The sequence below is a fragment of the Haliotis rufescens genome, unplaced genomic scaffold (assembly GCF_023055435.1).
Source record: "Haliotis rufescens isolate VD_foot unplaced genomic scaffold, xgHalRufe1.0.p SCAF_12, whole genome shotgun sequence".
NCBI lineage: Eukaryota > Metazoa > Mollusca > Gastropoda > Lepetellida > Haliotidae > Haliotis > Haliotis rufescens.
Genome location: NW_025963802.1, coordinates 39,148,876 through 39,163,086, shown reverse-complemented (window position 1 = coordinate 39,163,086; position 14,211 = coordinate 39,148,876). Strand labels below are relative to the sequence as shown.

General features: G+C 38.4%; 1 protein-coding gene and 1 long non-coding RNA gene across 2 annotated transcripts; one reads left to right on the top strand and one right to left on the bottom strand.

The window, feature by feature from the left end:
- Positions 1–3,037: 3,037 nt before the first annotated feature.
- On the bottom strand, positions 3,038–5,440 carry LOC124150946. Its single transcript, XM_046523157.2, has 2 exons — positions 4,325–5,440; positions 3,038–3,763 (listed from the first exon to the last, which is right to left on the bottom strand). Exons 1-2 carry the CDS (start codon positions 4,671–4,673, stop codon positions 3,408–3,410), a joined length of 705 nt encoding a protein of 234 aa, XP_046379113.2. The 5' UTR covers positions 4,674–5,440; the 3' UTR covers positions 3,038–3,407.
- Positions 5,441–6,448: 1,008 nt separating this feature from the next.
- Positions 6,449–8,979, top strand: LOC125378252. The gene is made up of 3 exons (XR_007220161.1): positions 6,449–6,497; positions 7,595–8,468; positions 8,856–8,979. It is a non-coding gene; the product is annotated as an uncharacterized LOC125378252 (long non-coding RNA).
- Positions 8,980–14,211: the final 5,232 nt, after the last annotated feature.

Sequence of the window (14,211 nt, the reverse complement as noted above, 5' to 3'; positions counted from 1 at the left end):
TATATCAAGAGTGAGTGAGTGAGTATGGTTTTACGCCGCTTTTAGCAATATTCCAGCAATACCACGGCGGGGGGACACTAGAAATGGGCTTCACACATTGTACCAATGTCGGGAATCGAACCCGGGCCTTCGGCGTGACGAACGAACGCTTTAACCACTAGGCTACCCGACCGCCCCTATTTATATCAAGAATAATTTACGGAACAGTATTTCTTATTTGATTCCCATGCCGTTGAGGCACGATGGCTAACAATCAAACAAGTCGCTGAACCTGACCAAGTTACCTCTAAGATATACTATAGGGGTATGACCTACATATATATATTTTTATGTCATGTCTGTTTATAAATGCTTTAGTTAAAATCATAAATAGCAATTCGCCATAAGCATATATCATCTTAAAGCACGTGTTTGAGACAGTCATTAATATTAACGTTGTGTTAAATATTAAACATCAACACCAGAAGTCTCGACCATCTGGCTAAAGAGGTTGGTTGGTTGGTTGGTTTGTTGTCTAACGCTGCACTCAGCAATATTCCAGCTATATGACGGCGGTCTGTAAATAATCGTTTCTGGGCAGACAATCCAGTGATTGACATCATGAGCATCGATCCACGCAATTCAGATACGATGACATGAATCAGCCAATGCAGCGAGCCTGACCACTCGATCCCGTTAGTCGCCTCTTACGACAAGCATAGTCGCCTTTTACAGCAAGAATGGGTTGCTGAAGACCTATTCTACATCGGATCTTCACTGATCGGCTTAATAGGAAAAATAGCAATGAAAGTTATATGAATGTTCGACATATTACTTTTGATCTTGTAACTAATGGTGTTTTTGTGCTTTTTAACCGTATACGACGTTAACTGTTGCCTCTGCCAAAACTTCTCGTGTTTTCTTTACGATTTAAACGATAATGACTTATATGGACTGATATTTGGCTTCATAAGTTTCTTAAAGTGTGTTGAAAAACATATTCAAGCTATTAATTTTAATTTTTTTAAGTTCAGCAGCTCGAAAGAGTGGGAGCGCGAGTATGGTTTTACACCCCTTTAAGCAGTATCAGCTAATATCACAGGGCACACCAGAAATTGGCTCCGCCAGTGTACCCTTGTCTGGATACGAACACGGGCCTTTGACTTGAAGAGCAAATGTTGTATCCACTAGGCTACCCAACCTTTCCCAGTTCGGAAGGTTTTGTTGCAGATTTAATCAGCTTCAACTCAAAACCACAAACCGACCTTCAGGGTGTATACAACGGACCAGCCAATCTTTAACGTCAAAATGACGAAGCCATCAAAATTAATATCAACTTACTTAATTCAAATATGTAAATAAATTATTAATATACCATTGCTAAATTTAAACCCCTTCTGACAAGTATCACAAAAACAACATTCATTTGGCATTTCCACGGTTGATGCTTAATAAATACAAACGTAAAAAGTACATTTTTGAAAATATATGCAAACAGCCACAACGAAACAATTAACGGCTCAAAGGAAAGTAAATAAGAAAAGAATTTATTCCAGCAGTAAACAGTCTTTATTCAAACAATAAATAATATTTATGTACATCATTATCCACCGGAGTAATCATTACATTGCTATTTAGATAGGTATAGTATAATATAACAACAGTAACAGTCAACACCTCAAGCAATAGAGTGTTCTGCGATGTTTATTTGTAGAGGCATACATATTACTTATGAGACTGTCGCCAGATATACCTCCCTGAATAAGCGCCTTAAAATCTCCCCTGCAACTTTACCGCGTTATAGCTCCCTAACAACCTCTTTGAAATCATTTGTAACTTGCAAGCAGCTTCCCTTGACACCCTTAAAAATAAAAGCGACAAAAGCCTTTTCATATTCATAACAAATCTCCGAAAAAGCAGCGACCATTGTAAGATTCCACCCATATCATGAGCATATGTTTATGAATCACTATCACATAGCAATGGTGTTCGCGAAAGGTGAGCGTGTCCTGCCCCACCGGTGGCACCCGTCATAAACACATGCAAAGGCAAGTCAATTGTTCACCTGAAAAAATACACGGGAACATGTGGGTCAAATTAAAATCGGGAATGTCTTTACTAAAGGCCTTCATGTGATCAAAATTTGTGAAATGTACACAGAAAGACTGGAGGTGTTGGATTATTACCCGACATAACTTCTCTAACATCCCTCATAACCTCCCAAGCAACCTCTTTAAAACCCTTTGTAACTTAACAGCAATTTCCATGAACTCCTTTATAACTTCTGTAACAACCTCCATTATAACTTTAGAAACAACCTCACTGTAACCTTCTTTTCAATCTCCCCAGCATCCGCCGTGAATATCCTTGTAACTTAACAGCAACTTCCATCAACTCCTTTATAACTTCTGTAACAACTTTAAAAACAACCTCACTTCTGTAAAGCCTACCTTTCAATCTCCCCAGCAACCGCCGTGAAATTCTTTGTAACTTGCCAGCAACTTCCTTTAACCCCTTTATTATTTCTATAACAACATCCCTTATAACCTCCCTTTTAACTTCCCTAGCAGCCGCCTTGAAAGCCTTTGTAACTTGCACACAACTTCCCTTTACCCCAGTATAACTTGATTTGATTTGAAATGATCATTTATGCACGGTAGGTACATGTCTGTGCTCATCGCCATTTACTATTTAAAGAAGGAAGTGGTTCTCACAATAGGTTCGTGTTGCATGGCGTCTCACAAGGTATTTACTCGAGGAATTACCAAGTGTGACATCTCTTGCTGCCCCTTCCTTGATGTGCACTCGGTTAGGTGAGTTGAAATGGGGTTTAACGTCGCGTCCAAGATTATTGCACTTATATAGCGACGTGCATGCACGTGTATGTGTGTGTGTGGCTGCTTGTACTAGTCCGGACTGATGCCGATTTATAGTGCTAGCACACTGAGATACCATGCCGCAGTTTAACATGAATACCCCTCTCAGACACAGTATACTGACTCCGAGCCAACCAGTCATTGTTTAAGCCCCTTAATGCCGAGCGCCAGACAGGGTAACAACAAGTACCATCTTTTAACGTCTTTTGGTATCACGCGGCTGGGGATCGAACCCCGGACCTTCCACTCTCCGGGCGGATGCTCTACCATTAGACCACGGAGGCGGTCGATGTGCACTCGGAACATCACCCGCCTCAGTCACAACATGTACAACACAAATTACAATTGCTAAATATTTCTGGCTTCACAGTATGATAAACCTCACAACATTCAGACGCTACTTTGGGTTTCACAGATGGCACGTGAATATGAGTATATCATTGAAAAAGCATCTCAGACGTCCTTTCTACCTTATAGCTCCCCTAATATTCTACGACGCACATAAGGACCTTTCCTTGATGCGGAAACTTTAAAAACAAACTGATACAGAAACTACAATAATTGTCCCTTAGCTGTACGTGTCAAACATTCACGAGTCGCCGGCTTCAAAGTTTCATAAATACCGCTGCTTTGCGGTTCTATGTATTCGCGGTACAGTCTTGTGTACTCACTGCTTCCTCCTGTAAGTTCGAATTCATCGTACAGTTCCAGATATTCATCATTGCCAGCAGCAGCACCTGATGGTGTCTCACACATCGATAAGTATTCCTGGTGCGCACTGATGCGTGTCCTGATACAAAAGGTGTATGGTTCGCTGTACCCGAATTCACATTCGTGAGACCCGATGTTTCTCTTCTTCGAACTCTTTCGCCTTCTGCGTACACGTACTGATGTCTGGGGCACCGACTCTGTGTGTGAGAAAAGTAAAACATGTTATAAGCATGTCAATACCGTGAAATATTCCTTCTTAAGAAAGGTTTACATAAAACGCAATAGTTCGGTTCATGTACATTCATTTTACTCAGATTACTACGTTTTAACTAAAATCCCTACCATTTGCGCTCCGGGACGCACAGAGGGATATCCATGCTACTAAAAATACTAAAATCATACATCATGACTATGTATATGAATCCGTCCTAATATAGTTTGTGCAAATAAAAACCCCATCCAACCTCAACTTTAATTACGGGAAAGGAGAAGCGTGCTTCCCAGACAATATTAATATTCTTAAAGCGGGGAACCGGAAATCTTCTGAACTTTTACACTCAGTATGAATATATTTGGAAAAAAATGCTGGTATCCTAACATAGCTGTACTGTTTCCCCATCCCTACACCCTTCTGAAATATAGTGAAACATTTTGCCTCCAACAAAAATCAGATTGTCAGTCTGCCGTAATAGATATTGTTGTACATGTATGTGGTGTCAATCGATTCATTTACTCCTTGATAGACATACACCACTAACCTAATCGATGTGTGGTCCTTCGGCGACGTTTCAAATCTTTGTTTCTCTTCATCAGTTGAACTTTCTCATGGACAGCTTTGTGTATTGCAAACCCATCTTTTGTCTTTATAGAAAACATGCCTTCTCCAGAACAGGTGAACCGACCAACTGCATAATTGAAAGCCTTGTCCGTATACCCGTAACATCTTATATTGGTGAACGGCCATTCAAATATGACCTGGTTCGACCTCACACTACACAGACACAAACTGGAGTCTTTGATGACAAGTTGGTAATCTCCTTTCAGGTGACATCTCTTGGCTGCCCCGTCCTTCCCGGTGATGTGGACTTGGAACAGTTCGTGTTGCATGGTGTCTCACAGGGTATTGGCACGAGGGACAATATCACAATCCAGAACCTCGGAATAGTCGTGTGCTTTGCGGTGGGATGAAATGTCTCAAAATTCAGACCAATGCTCGATTTCAGGAACTGAATAAAACCGTTCTGTCACAACATGGAACTGGTATCAAGATGGTGTTCTGGATAACTAAACGACGAAAAGACTCAAGGACTCAAATTACATGATACAAAATAAAGCTCTTCTGTCTTCAGAATGGTAATGCGATGCTTCTCCAGATTCACAAAGTGAGGAGATTAAGTGCCATAGACTACGTGGGACTCGGCTTCGCGGGGTGCACACTGTATACAACTGTTTAACTGCAACGTGGGGTATTTATACTTCCCTATTCCGATGAATCACACACTTTCATGTTTCACCATATACGCTGAGTTCAGCTTTATGCATTCAAACTCATGAGACAATGCAGTGACTCCTGTTAGGCCACTCTCATATATTTTATGGTTAACAGAGATTTTTTGTAGCGATCGAAATAGACGTTTTATAATATATAATTATAAAATAATAAATATACGTTTTTGTAGCACACTGTAATATATTTTGTTTGATGTGTAAAAATAGTTTGGTCTTTTCAGAAGGAAAAAATGAGATAAATTACAAACCAAATAAACAAATATTTGTATGTATTTCTGTCAAAAGGAGGTGTTTCTTTCCTAATGTTTCATTGTGGGCCAGAATTATATCATCGTATTTGATCAGTATTTATCTTAAAGGGCAAGTTCACACGGAAATGAACCTATTTTTCTTGTACTTTTTCCACATTAAAAGTGTTAACATAGAAGTGTCATAGATAAAAATATAAAAATATCACAATTAATTAACATATTTTTCGCATTAAAACGATTTATATTTTTCACATTTACCAAGTGTTCTATTTCCACAACAAAAACACCATGGCTTATGCCCCTTGCAATATGACGTCATTGGTGCCAATTGATAAACATTATGACGTCATCATGCTTTGTTAGAGCCGCTTCACGTGGTGTAGGTCCAGGTGTGTGATTCTAGCGTCTCAGATGCCAGCCAGCATAGTGTTATGCTGAGTCACCACTGCGCCGGAGTGTGTCGTAGGCCATGTTGTTTTACCGCAAACTGGTACTTGATATCTTTTGCGTTGAGAATAGACAGGGACCCAGTTGAATTGGCACCAATTACGTCATAATCTAAGGGGGATAACTCAGGCCTGTTTAGCTGGAAAAACGAAGGCCTCATAACGGCATATCATTTTCACACTATTGTGAGCTTCCTACGTTCACTGTGAAAAAAATGAGTGTATATTTTCAAACACAGATACTAATTAATTCTAAAATTGCGTTTTGTTTAGAAAAAGAAAGAAAGTGATTTTTGCGTGTACACTTCCCCTTTAAAGTCAAAGTCAAAAGTTCTATATTATCAGATTTTTGTACTTGTAAGCATCTTCATATTTTTCTCTCCCATCGAAAAGAGGTCGGTTGGACAAACAGTTAGATTTAATTTCTTTTTGATCGATTTCGTAAACAGAAAATCTAACTGTTTCGCCTAGGCCAATGCCCGTAGTCGTTAATGACTATATTCTATATCACAATGATGCATGTCATTATGAATAATCATATCCGTGATGATACAGGAAACAGTATTAAAGGACACAAAGTCTATAACGTGACTGCTTTTGATAATTTGTGTGTCTGAATACATCAAATATTATTAGGTCATAACTTTATTTCGGTTTCACGCCGGGATGGTCTATATTCAGTAACTGCGGTGGATCCATAGTGGTTCATCTAGTAACAACGTAATGTATGATTCATTAACATAATTTTCGCATTCCGCTATATTCATCACAAGCTGACAACTAATACAGACATTTTACGATTTGTCAATTCGAATTTTGATATTTTCCTTGAAAAGTAATGAGTCATATCAGTATCAAACAAGGCAACATCGATGAGTCCAGCCCACCATTTCCAGAGTTGTAAATCAGTGTATCACCAGTTTGTCATCTGACAGGATTGTGAAACAGTTTGTCCGCATCTCCCTGCAACTCGGGGACATTAGGCGTCACCAAACTAACTTTTATCACATTCCGAACTTTCGCGGAGTTGTCGGGGTGATCGATGGAACCCACGTACAAATCCAGGCACCAACTGTAAACGAAAATGAATACGTAAACCGACATCACTATCACAGCATAAATACGCAGATCGCTTTTGACAGCGACGACAGAGTCATTGACGTTGTTGCTCGGTGGCCGGGATCGACACACGATTCACGTATGTTGACAAACAGCGGGCTCTACCAGCTTTTCGAGCGCAATGTTCTCCCCATCGGATGTCACCTTCTCGGTGACAGTGGTTATCCCTGCAAGAAGTGGCTGCTTACCCATTTCCTAAGACCATTGCCGGGACCACAAACAAACTACAATCAGATTACAATCGTAATCAACAACTTAGAGTGATGTCCCTTGTATTTGCCTCGATTACATATTTACCCCTCTTTCTTTCATAGAGCACAAACGCAATATTTGGTCTGGATAATCGAAGCAAATACAAAAACATTCTTAATAAAATACGGAATATTATTCACACCATAACCATATGTTTTTATTTCAACATCTATTATTATGTCTTTGTTAGTTAGTTGTTCTAAATGTACAAGTAATCATGTGCTGTTTTGGTAAACATGCTGAATATTTGTGGTAATTAGGAATATTTTTTTTTAAACTTTACCAGTATGAATTTCCTACATAATCCAAAATGTAAATTATTGTTTTCACATGATGAAAATTATTTCTTCAACAAGTGACATTTATCAATAAAAAGATAAATATATTTTTCTTAAACCCTGTTGAAGATTAATGTTACAGGTTACATTCTGATATGTTATGTTATTTTCAGGTCACACAAAAGAACCAGGAGCATAGTAGAAAGGGCCATCGGTCAACTCAAACGCAGATTTCCTGTTCTCCATTGGGAAATCAGGTTAAAACCTGAGAAGGCTTGTAGTAAAAATTACGATCAACAAATGTTAATTTGTGTGCACTATTTATTTGCCACACAAATAAGTTCAACAGAACAAAAATGGAACAAAGCTAAATGACAATAAATATATAAAATAACAATTCCTAGAGAGGAAAGCAATGATTGAAAAAAGCAACAAGATTTTATTGAGTTACATAATTATTTCAAAGAATGGTTGTTTGAATTTATGTTAACAAATGCCATTGAGAATATGAAAAGAACAATGCAGTGGCTCATCATCTATTAAAGTTTGTACATGGACATGAACTTGTTCAGATTGACTTGTATCTAAATCAAGTGAATATATAGTGAATATATATACAGTTTTGTATTTAAGGCAATAACAGGGCAGTTGTAGATTGGTAATGACTAGGAGCAGATAAGAGAAAATTCATAAATATTTGAAGTATAGACTTGTTAATGTGCATGTGGAGATGATCAGGAAATGATGGGGTTGTATGAACTTATTCGTTATTTACAGTAATATTTGTATGTTCAACTGAGGCCAGGTAAAAGCCTAAATGTTAAGTGATATGATGTTAATTTATCATTAATGATTTCATATTTTAGGTGATAATAGCATGTGCTGTCCTACACAACATATGCAAGGACAGACATATCCCAGTTCCACCCACTGATGGGCATGATGGACTTGGCAGGCTTGATGGACAGAATGGAGCTCAAGCAGTGACTGCTCCACCAGTAGCTGCACTCAGATACCGGGAGCACTTTGCCAACACCAACTTTCAATGTAAGATTATTTTATTTTAATTTTCAACATTTCCTCATAATAAATCCAGTTTGTATCAGCAGTACATTCTTTGCAAAGTATCTTTAGTTTTTAATCATCTTAATTATCCCTCACCCTCTTAAATATGCAATATTCTAAATGCAATGTAGTGAATGTACTATTTCTCAAAAATGTTCCACAATGGTCTTTCTACCAGAATCTGTTGTATCATAACATTGGGCTTAGTATGTTTTGTGACATTTAATATTCAAATATATAAATAATTCTTTAATGCCCAAACAACATGTATGATCCTTTTAGCTAATTCAGTTTCGTGATTTTCAATTTAAGGTATTCCTTTTTCAAAGTGAGGCATTCAATTTCAAGCTTTAATTTTTGCTTCAACAGAGTTTCCACGGTTGGTGAAGTGAGGGACTCTGTGACATCTGGCTCCTTGGAATACATGTTGGCTCCTTCTGGTTGAGGATGTGGATCTGACATGGCGGTGTCATAGATCTCCCTGCAACAGAATATATTAAAGTTTTAATTGTAATTTTCACATAAATGTGCTTTACAATTTCAACAAGCTTGTTGTTTTGTGTTATTATAATGAGAACATTTACATTTATAATCATATCACAATTGTTTAAATAACAATTGACTTAATTTGTGCACAATTGAGGTGTTGATATTATAAAAAAAATATACATTTATACTAAGTTTTCAAATAATAAGTAGGTCCACAGCAAGTGGTTTTAAAGTTATTCATGGTTTAACATTTATACAAAATTTCATGTGATTATAGAACAGCAAGTTAAACATATTAGGATCCAGGGAAAATGCAAATACCAAATATTAGTAGTTTCAGTTATAGCTTTTAAGATAGATGCTAGCCTAGCTAAGGTAACATGAACCTATCTCCCAGACATACTATTCAACAAGACAAAAGTTATGTATACATAGTTTTATAGATACAAAGCTTTTAGATAAAAACTAGCCTAAGGTAACAAGATCCCATCTCCCAGACATAATATCTAATAAGACAAAAGATAGTGTTATAGATTGCCTTGAACTATTTTATTTAAGCAAATCTGTCATCACCTATACTAGAATAACATTCAGAAAATACTTCAATTTAGACTCATTAAGGATATGCAATATACAAGCTCGTCTATAGTGATACCATAATCTCTTTCCAAGCACCCAGTATTTATGTCAGAACAGAACCATGATAATTTTCTAACCCGAAAGGTATCTCATATCATTGATGTACCTGTCAGTAGGTGGCATCAGGTCCAGCACCTGCAGCATTGTCGTGTCAATTGAACCTGGCACACCAGTTAGGGTCACGTTGTCCTGGCCTAAGATATCAATGACTGCATTGGTCACTGGGCTGATTGGTGCTGGTGCTGGTCCACCTCCAGTATAAACATTTAATTACAAACTGTAATTTTTTATATCGTTTAAAATTTTATTATATATGTTCGTTAATGGAAGGGATAAGACAATGAAATTTCTAATCATCATCATCATCTAAATGTATTTTGGAAACAATATTCTTCATACAAAAATACACAGAACATTATGATTGATAATCGATCTATTGGTAATACCGTATTTATAATGACCATTGATAGAAGAGTTGTCACGCAATAACCCTGACTTGTATACAGTATGTATGAAGGGAAGAAAAGTACTTGCCAGTTCCTTTTGTCAGTTTCCCAAATTCGGAGTACTTGTGTTTTGCCTGGCTTTTCACGTTCTTCCAATTTTTTTTCCACCTCTTCCTTTGTTCTCTTGTGTGAACCAGAGGAATTGAGGGTAGCTGTTATAACCTGTAGAGTTAAGGGAAAGTAGTAAGAGTCTTACAATTGTGGAAATATGAAGATAATAAGGGGCCAAACATTTTGTGAGGGTGCTGAGATTATATTAAAAAAGTAGTCTGATCCCAAATATATATATAAAATATTTTCTCAAGTTAATTTATTCAGCCGACAATTAAGATGTTAATATTTTGGATATCACTTCAAGATTCCATATTTAGCCCCAAGTCTGCTGCAAGGGCACTGTCAGTAAAAAAACTCAAATTGGAAATAACAAATGTCCCAGTTTATGATAGTAATAGAATATGTTCATGGCTATAGCAGAGGAGACTTAAATTCCACTGATAACAGGACCAATCACCAATAGTGATGATTTCATGCTCAGTGGTAGAATGTTGCATTAAATCTACATGCGGTGGTAAATACTAGTGAAAATATTGTTACTGAAAATCAGCAAGTTGGCTACATGGACAGGTGATTTATTATAGGGGTGTGAGGTATTTGTTATACTAATATTTAAATAATGTTAGATTTAATCGATTTAAAAAAAAAAAATTTCCTCCAGCAGGCTCCCTCTCCACCCCTACCCCACAATAAATTGCAAGTCCCTTAATCATGCATTTATAATCGCTTGATTGGCGTACTAATATATCTCGAATAAGTTGAATAAGTAGATGTACACTGCTAAAATATAACTTTATAAAACTCATGTCTGGTGTAAATACTACATTTGTGTACAACGACTGCCTGAGTGACTGACAACGACAAGTGTCACTGTACCTGCCACGCCTCTTGACGCCTCGCATATGTCACGCCCGGACCAAACTTTCCTTCCAACACATGTACATTTGCTTTCACTAGTTCCGTCACCAGTAAAACCTCCTCTTTCGTCCAGTTAGGCTTCCTCTTCATATCTGCCTCTGACATGACGTTGGCAATGTGGACAAAGTTTCGCTGTGTGTGTCGTCTGACGTAAATAGCAACCGGGAAATCCCACCGAAAAAGACGTTCACACCTTTTTTTTTTAAAGAGTTCCACCAGAAGTTTAAAATAGCAGGGATTCCCCCTAGTGATCACGCGGGTAGGTACTACGAAACTGACTGGTTTTTCTTTGGAGACTTAGCTAAGTTTCGGACTTAGCATCTTTATGAATGTCAACTTAAGTCTCAGACTTAGCTAAGTCAGATTTCTAAAACTTAAGTTTAGACTTAAGAAAAATCTTAGTTTCTTTATGAATACCGCCCCAGTCCTTGTTTTAACCCCTTAATGCCGAGCACCAGCTTTTCATGTCTTTCGGTTTGATGCAGACAGGATCGAACCAACGACATTCGGCTCTCGGGGCAGACACTCTATCCACTACACCACGGAGGCTGTCGACTCGGAGCCTGGTCTGTCCCTGCATCCTGATGGTGTGGTGTGATGACTGAGTTGGGTTTACTGAAATTTTGAACAATATATCACTTAAATCACAATGTGACAGGAAAACCAAGAGACGCTGGTCGAAGACTTTATAACTTCCGGGAAACACACGAGAGCCAGTCCAAACTTGGATGTCAGCAAAACCATTCTGACAACAAAAAAAACCTCAAAGCAAATTGATGCATTTCCCACTTTTATTCATGATACAAACATTTACTGTCAAATTTGACAACCAATTACATAGTTGAGTTTATGTACAATCAATAAATACATCTATGGCTTCACATACCATGCTTATGGGAGGCACAAGTGGCCTAGTCGTCTATGGCGCTGGAATTTCGCCGTGCAGAGTTGCGTTCCTTAGGCACCCAGAATCCTCTGATCGTGGGTTCAAATCCCGGTCTGCCCCAAAGAATTATGTTTCTAGGTTTGTCAGCACCATATCCTGCTCGTGGGTTTCACCAAAGTGGTAAATGTCTGAGATCTGCATCACTTTGGGCTTTCCGCAGGTCTCAGAAGTTTACACTTTGGTGAAACCCATGAGAGCAGGCATGGTTCTGACAAACCAAGAAACATAATCAAAGCAAAACAGGATTCAAACCCACAATCATAGGTTTCTGACCAAGGGATGCAACTCTTCACAGTAAACTGCACATTAGACAACTGGCCTACTGGTGACCCCTTGTTCAAGAGTGAAAGACGGAGAGGTCACTAACATGTTCTTTTGTCGGTTCCAAAATGGATCCTAGAATTCTAAAACCTAGATGTATAAATGTGGATCAGGCTACACCATGTCTGGGTTCATGGAAACATGTCCTGAAGCAGATCCACAAGCACTGGTACAGAGCATGAGTCAGTTCCTACGTAGAGAAAGTTGCTAAAGGATGTTACAGTATTTCAGTTTTATCACGGCTGTCAGCCTACTTGCAGTCCAAACTTTTACGCCCTGGTCAATGTCAGCCTAATCTGGCCAACTGTGATATGAACCAATGATCAACAGATCCTGGAAACATGAGTGGTAGGCAGACCGAGTTGTGGGAGAAAGCTGCAGCTAATAATGAACTACAATGTGTGTTAATACAATAAATGACCTCAGGTATGAGAGAAGCGAATAATGGAAGCATCAATATGTCGTCTGGGTAAGATGACACTCCAGGACAGCCAGGACATAGATGAACTGATGGTCATTTAACAGTAATACCACCTTTACAGAAACATTCCTCCCAACTACTTCCCATAATTGCTTGACGTGTGTTCAAATCTCAGTCAGCAATATTTCAGCAATGGCTGGAATTGAAACAATAAAGTCTTGGCCACCCAACATGCCCAAACCAGTGGTGACGACATGAGCAACGATCCATTACACGAGGCCTGTTCCATTCATTAGAGGCATGAATACTGACAATCAGCCAGGTCAAACATCGTAGCCATCCATCCTCGGACCAGGATCCATTATAAAAGCGGTCTTAGCGCCACAATTGGTATAAGTCCATGTTAAAGTATGAAAGTTACGGTCATCTTTGCGTTACGGTTGGGGTAAGTCCATGTTAAAGTATGGAAGTTATGGTCATCTTAGCGCTATGATTGGGGTAAGTCCGTGTTAAAGTATGGAAGTTACAGTCATCTTAGCGCTATGATTGGCGTAAGTATGTGTTAAAGTATGGAAGTTACGGTCATCTTAGCGCTATGATTGGCGTAAGTCCATGTTAAAGTATGAAAGTTACGGTCATCTTAGCGTTACGGTTGGGGTAAGTCCATGTTAAAGTATGGAAGTTATGGTCATCTTAGCGCTATGATTAGGGTAAGTCCGTGTTAAAGTATGGAAGTTACGGTCATCTTAGCGCTATGATTGGCGTAAGTATGTGTTAAAGTATGGAAGTTACGGTCATCTTAGCGCTATGATTGGCGTAAGTCCATGTTAAAGTATGAAAGTTACGGTCATCTTAGCGTAACGATTGGCCTAAGTCCATGTTAAAGTATGGAAGTTATGGTCCTCTTAGCGTTACAATTGGGGTAAGTCTGTGTTAAAGTATGGAAGTTAAGGTCTTCTGAGAGCTAAGATTACTTTATGGAACAGGGACCTGAGGCATTTTAAGGATTTAGAAAAGGGGGAGATGTCAAAGTAACAAAGTGAACAAAACTTTGTCTGACCAAACGGACCATGCACTAGTGTCCAGTTCCTCATACAACAGGCAACCATTAAATGCTGGAGGCCTTTTTAACCATGGAACTGAAGGTTCCGCTTACCAATATGACAAATGATAATAACACTATGAACTATACTGATCCAAAACATACATAACAAACAGCGATGGTAACAACTGAATACATTTCAAAGTGAATTCAACAATTCCCAGATAATTCAGCATGGTACAGACTGAATACATTTAAAAGTGAATTCAACATTTCACAGAAAATTCAGCATGGTACAGATTGGAAAAATATTTTAAAATGAATTCAACATTTCACAGATAGTTCAACATGGCAATCAATTAATGCTTTGTGATTGACCAATCTTTTCA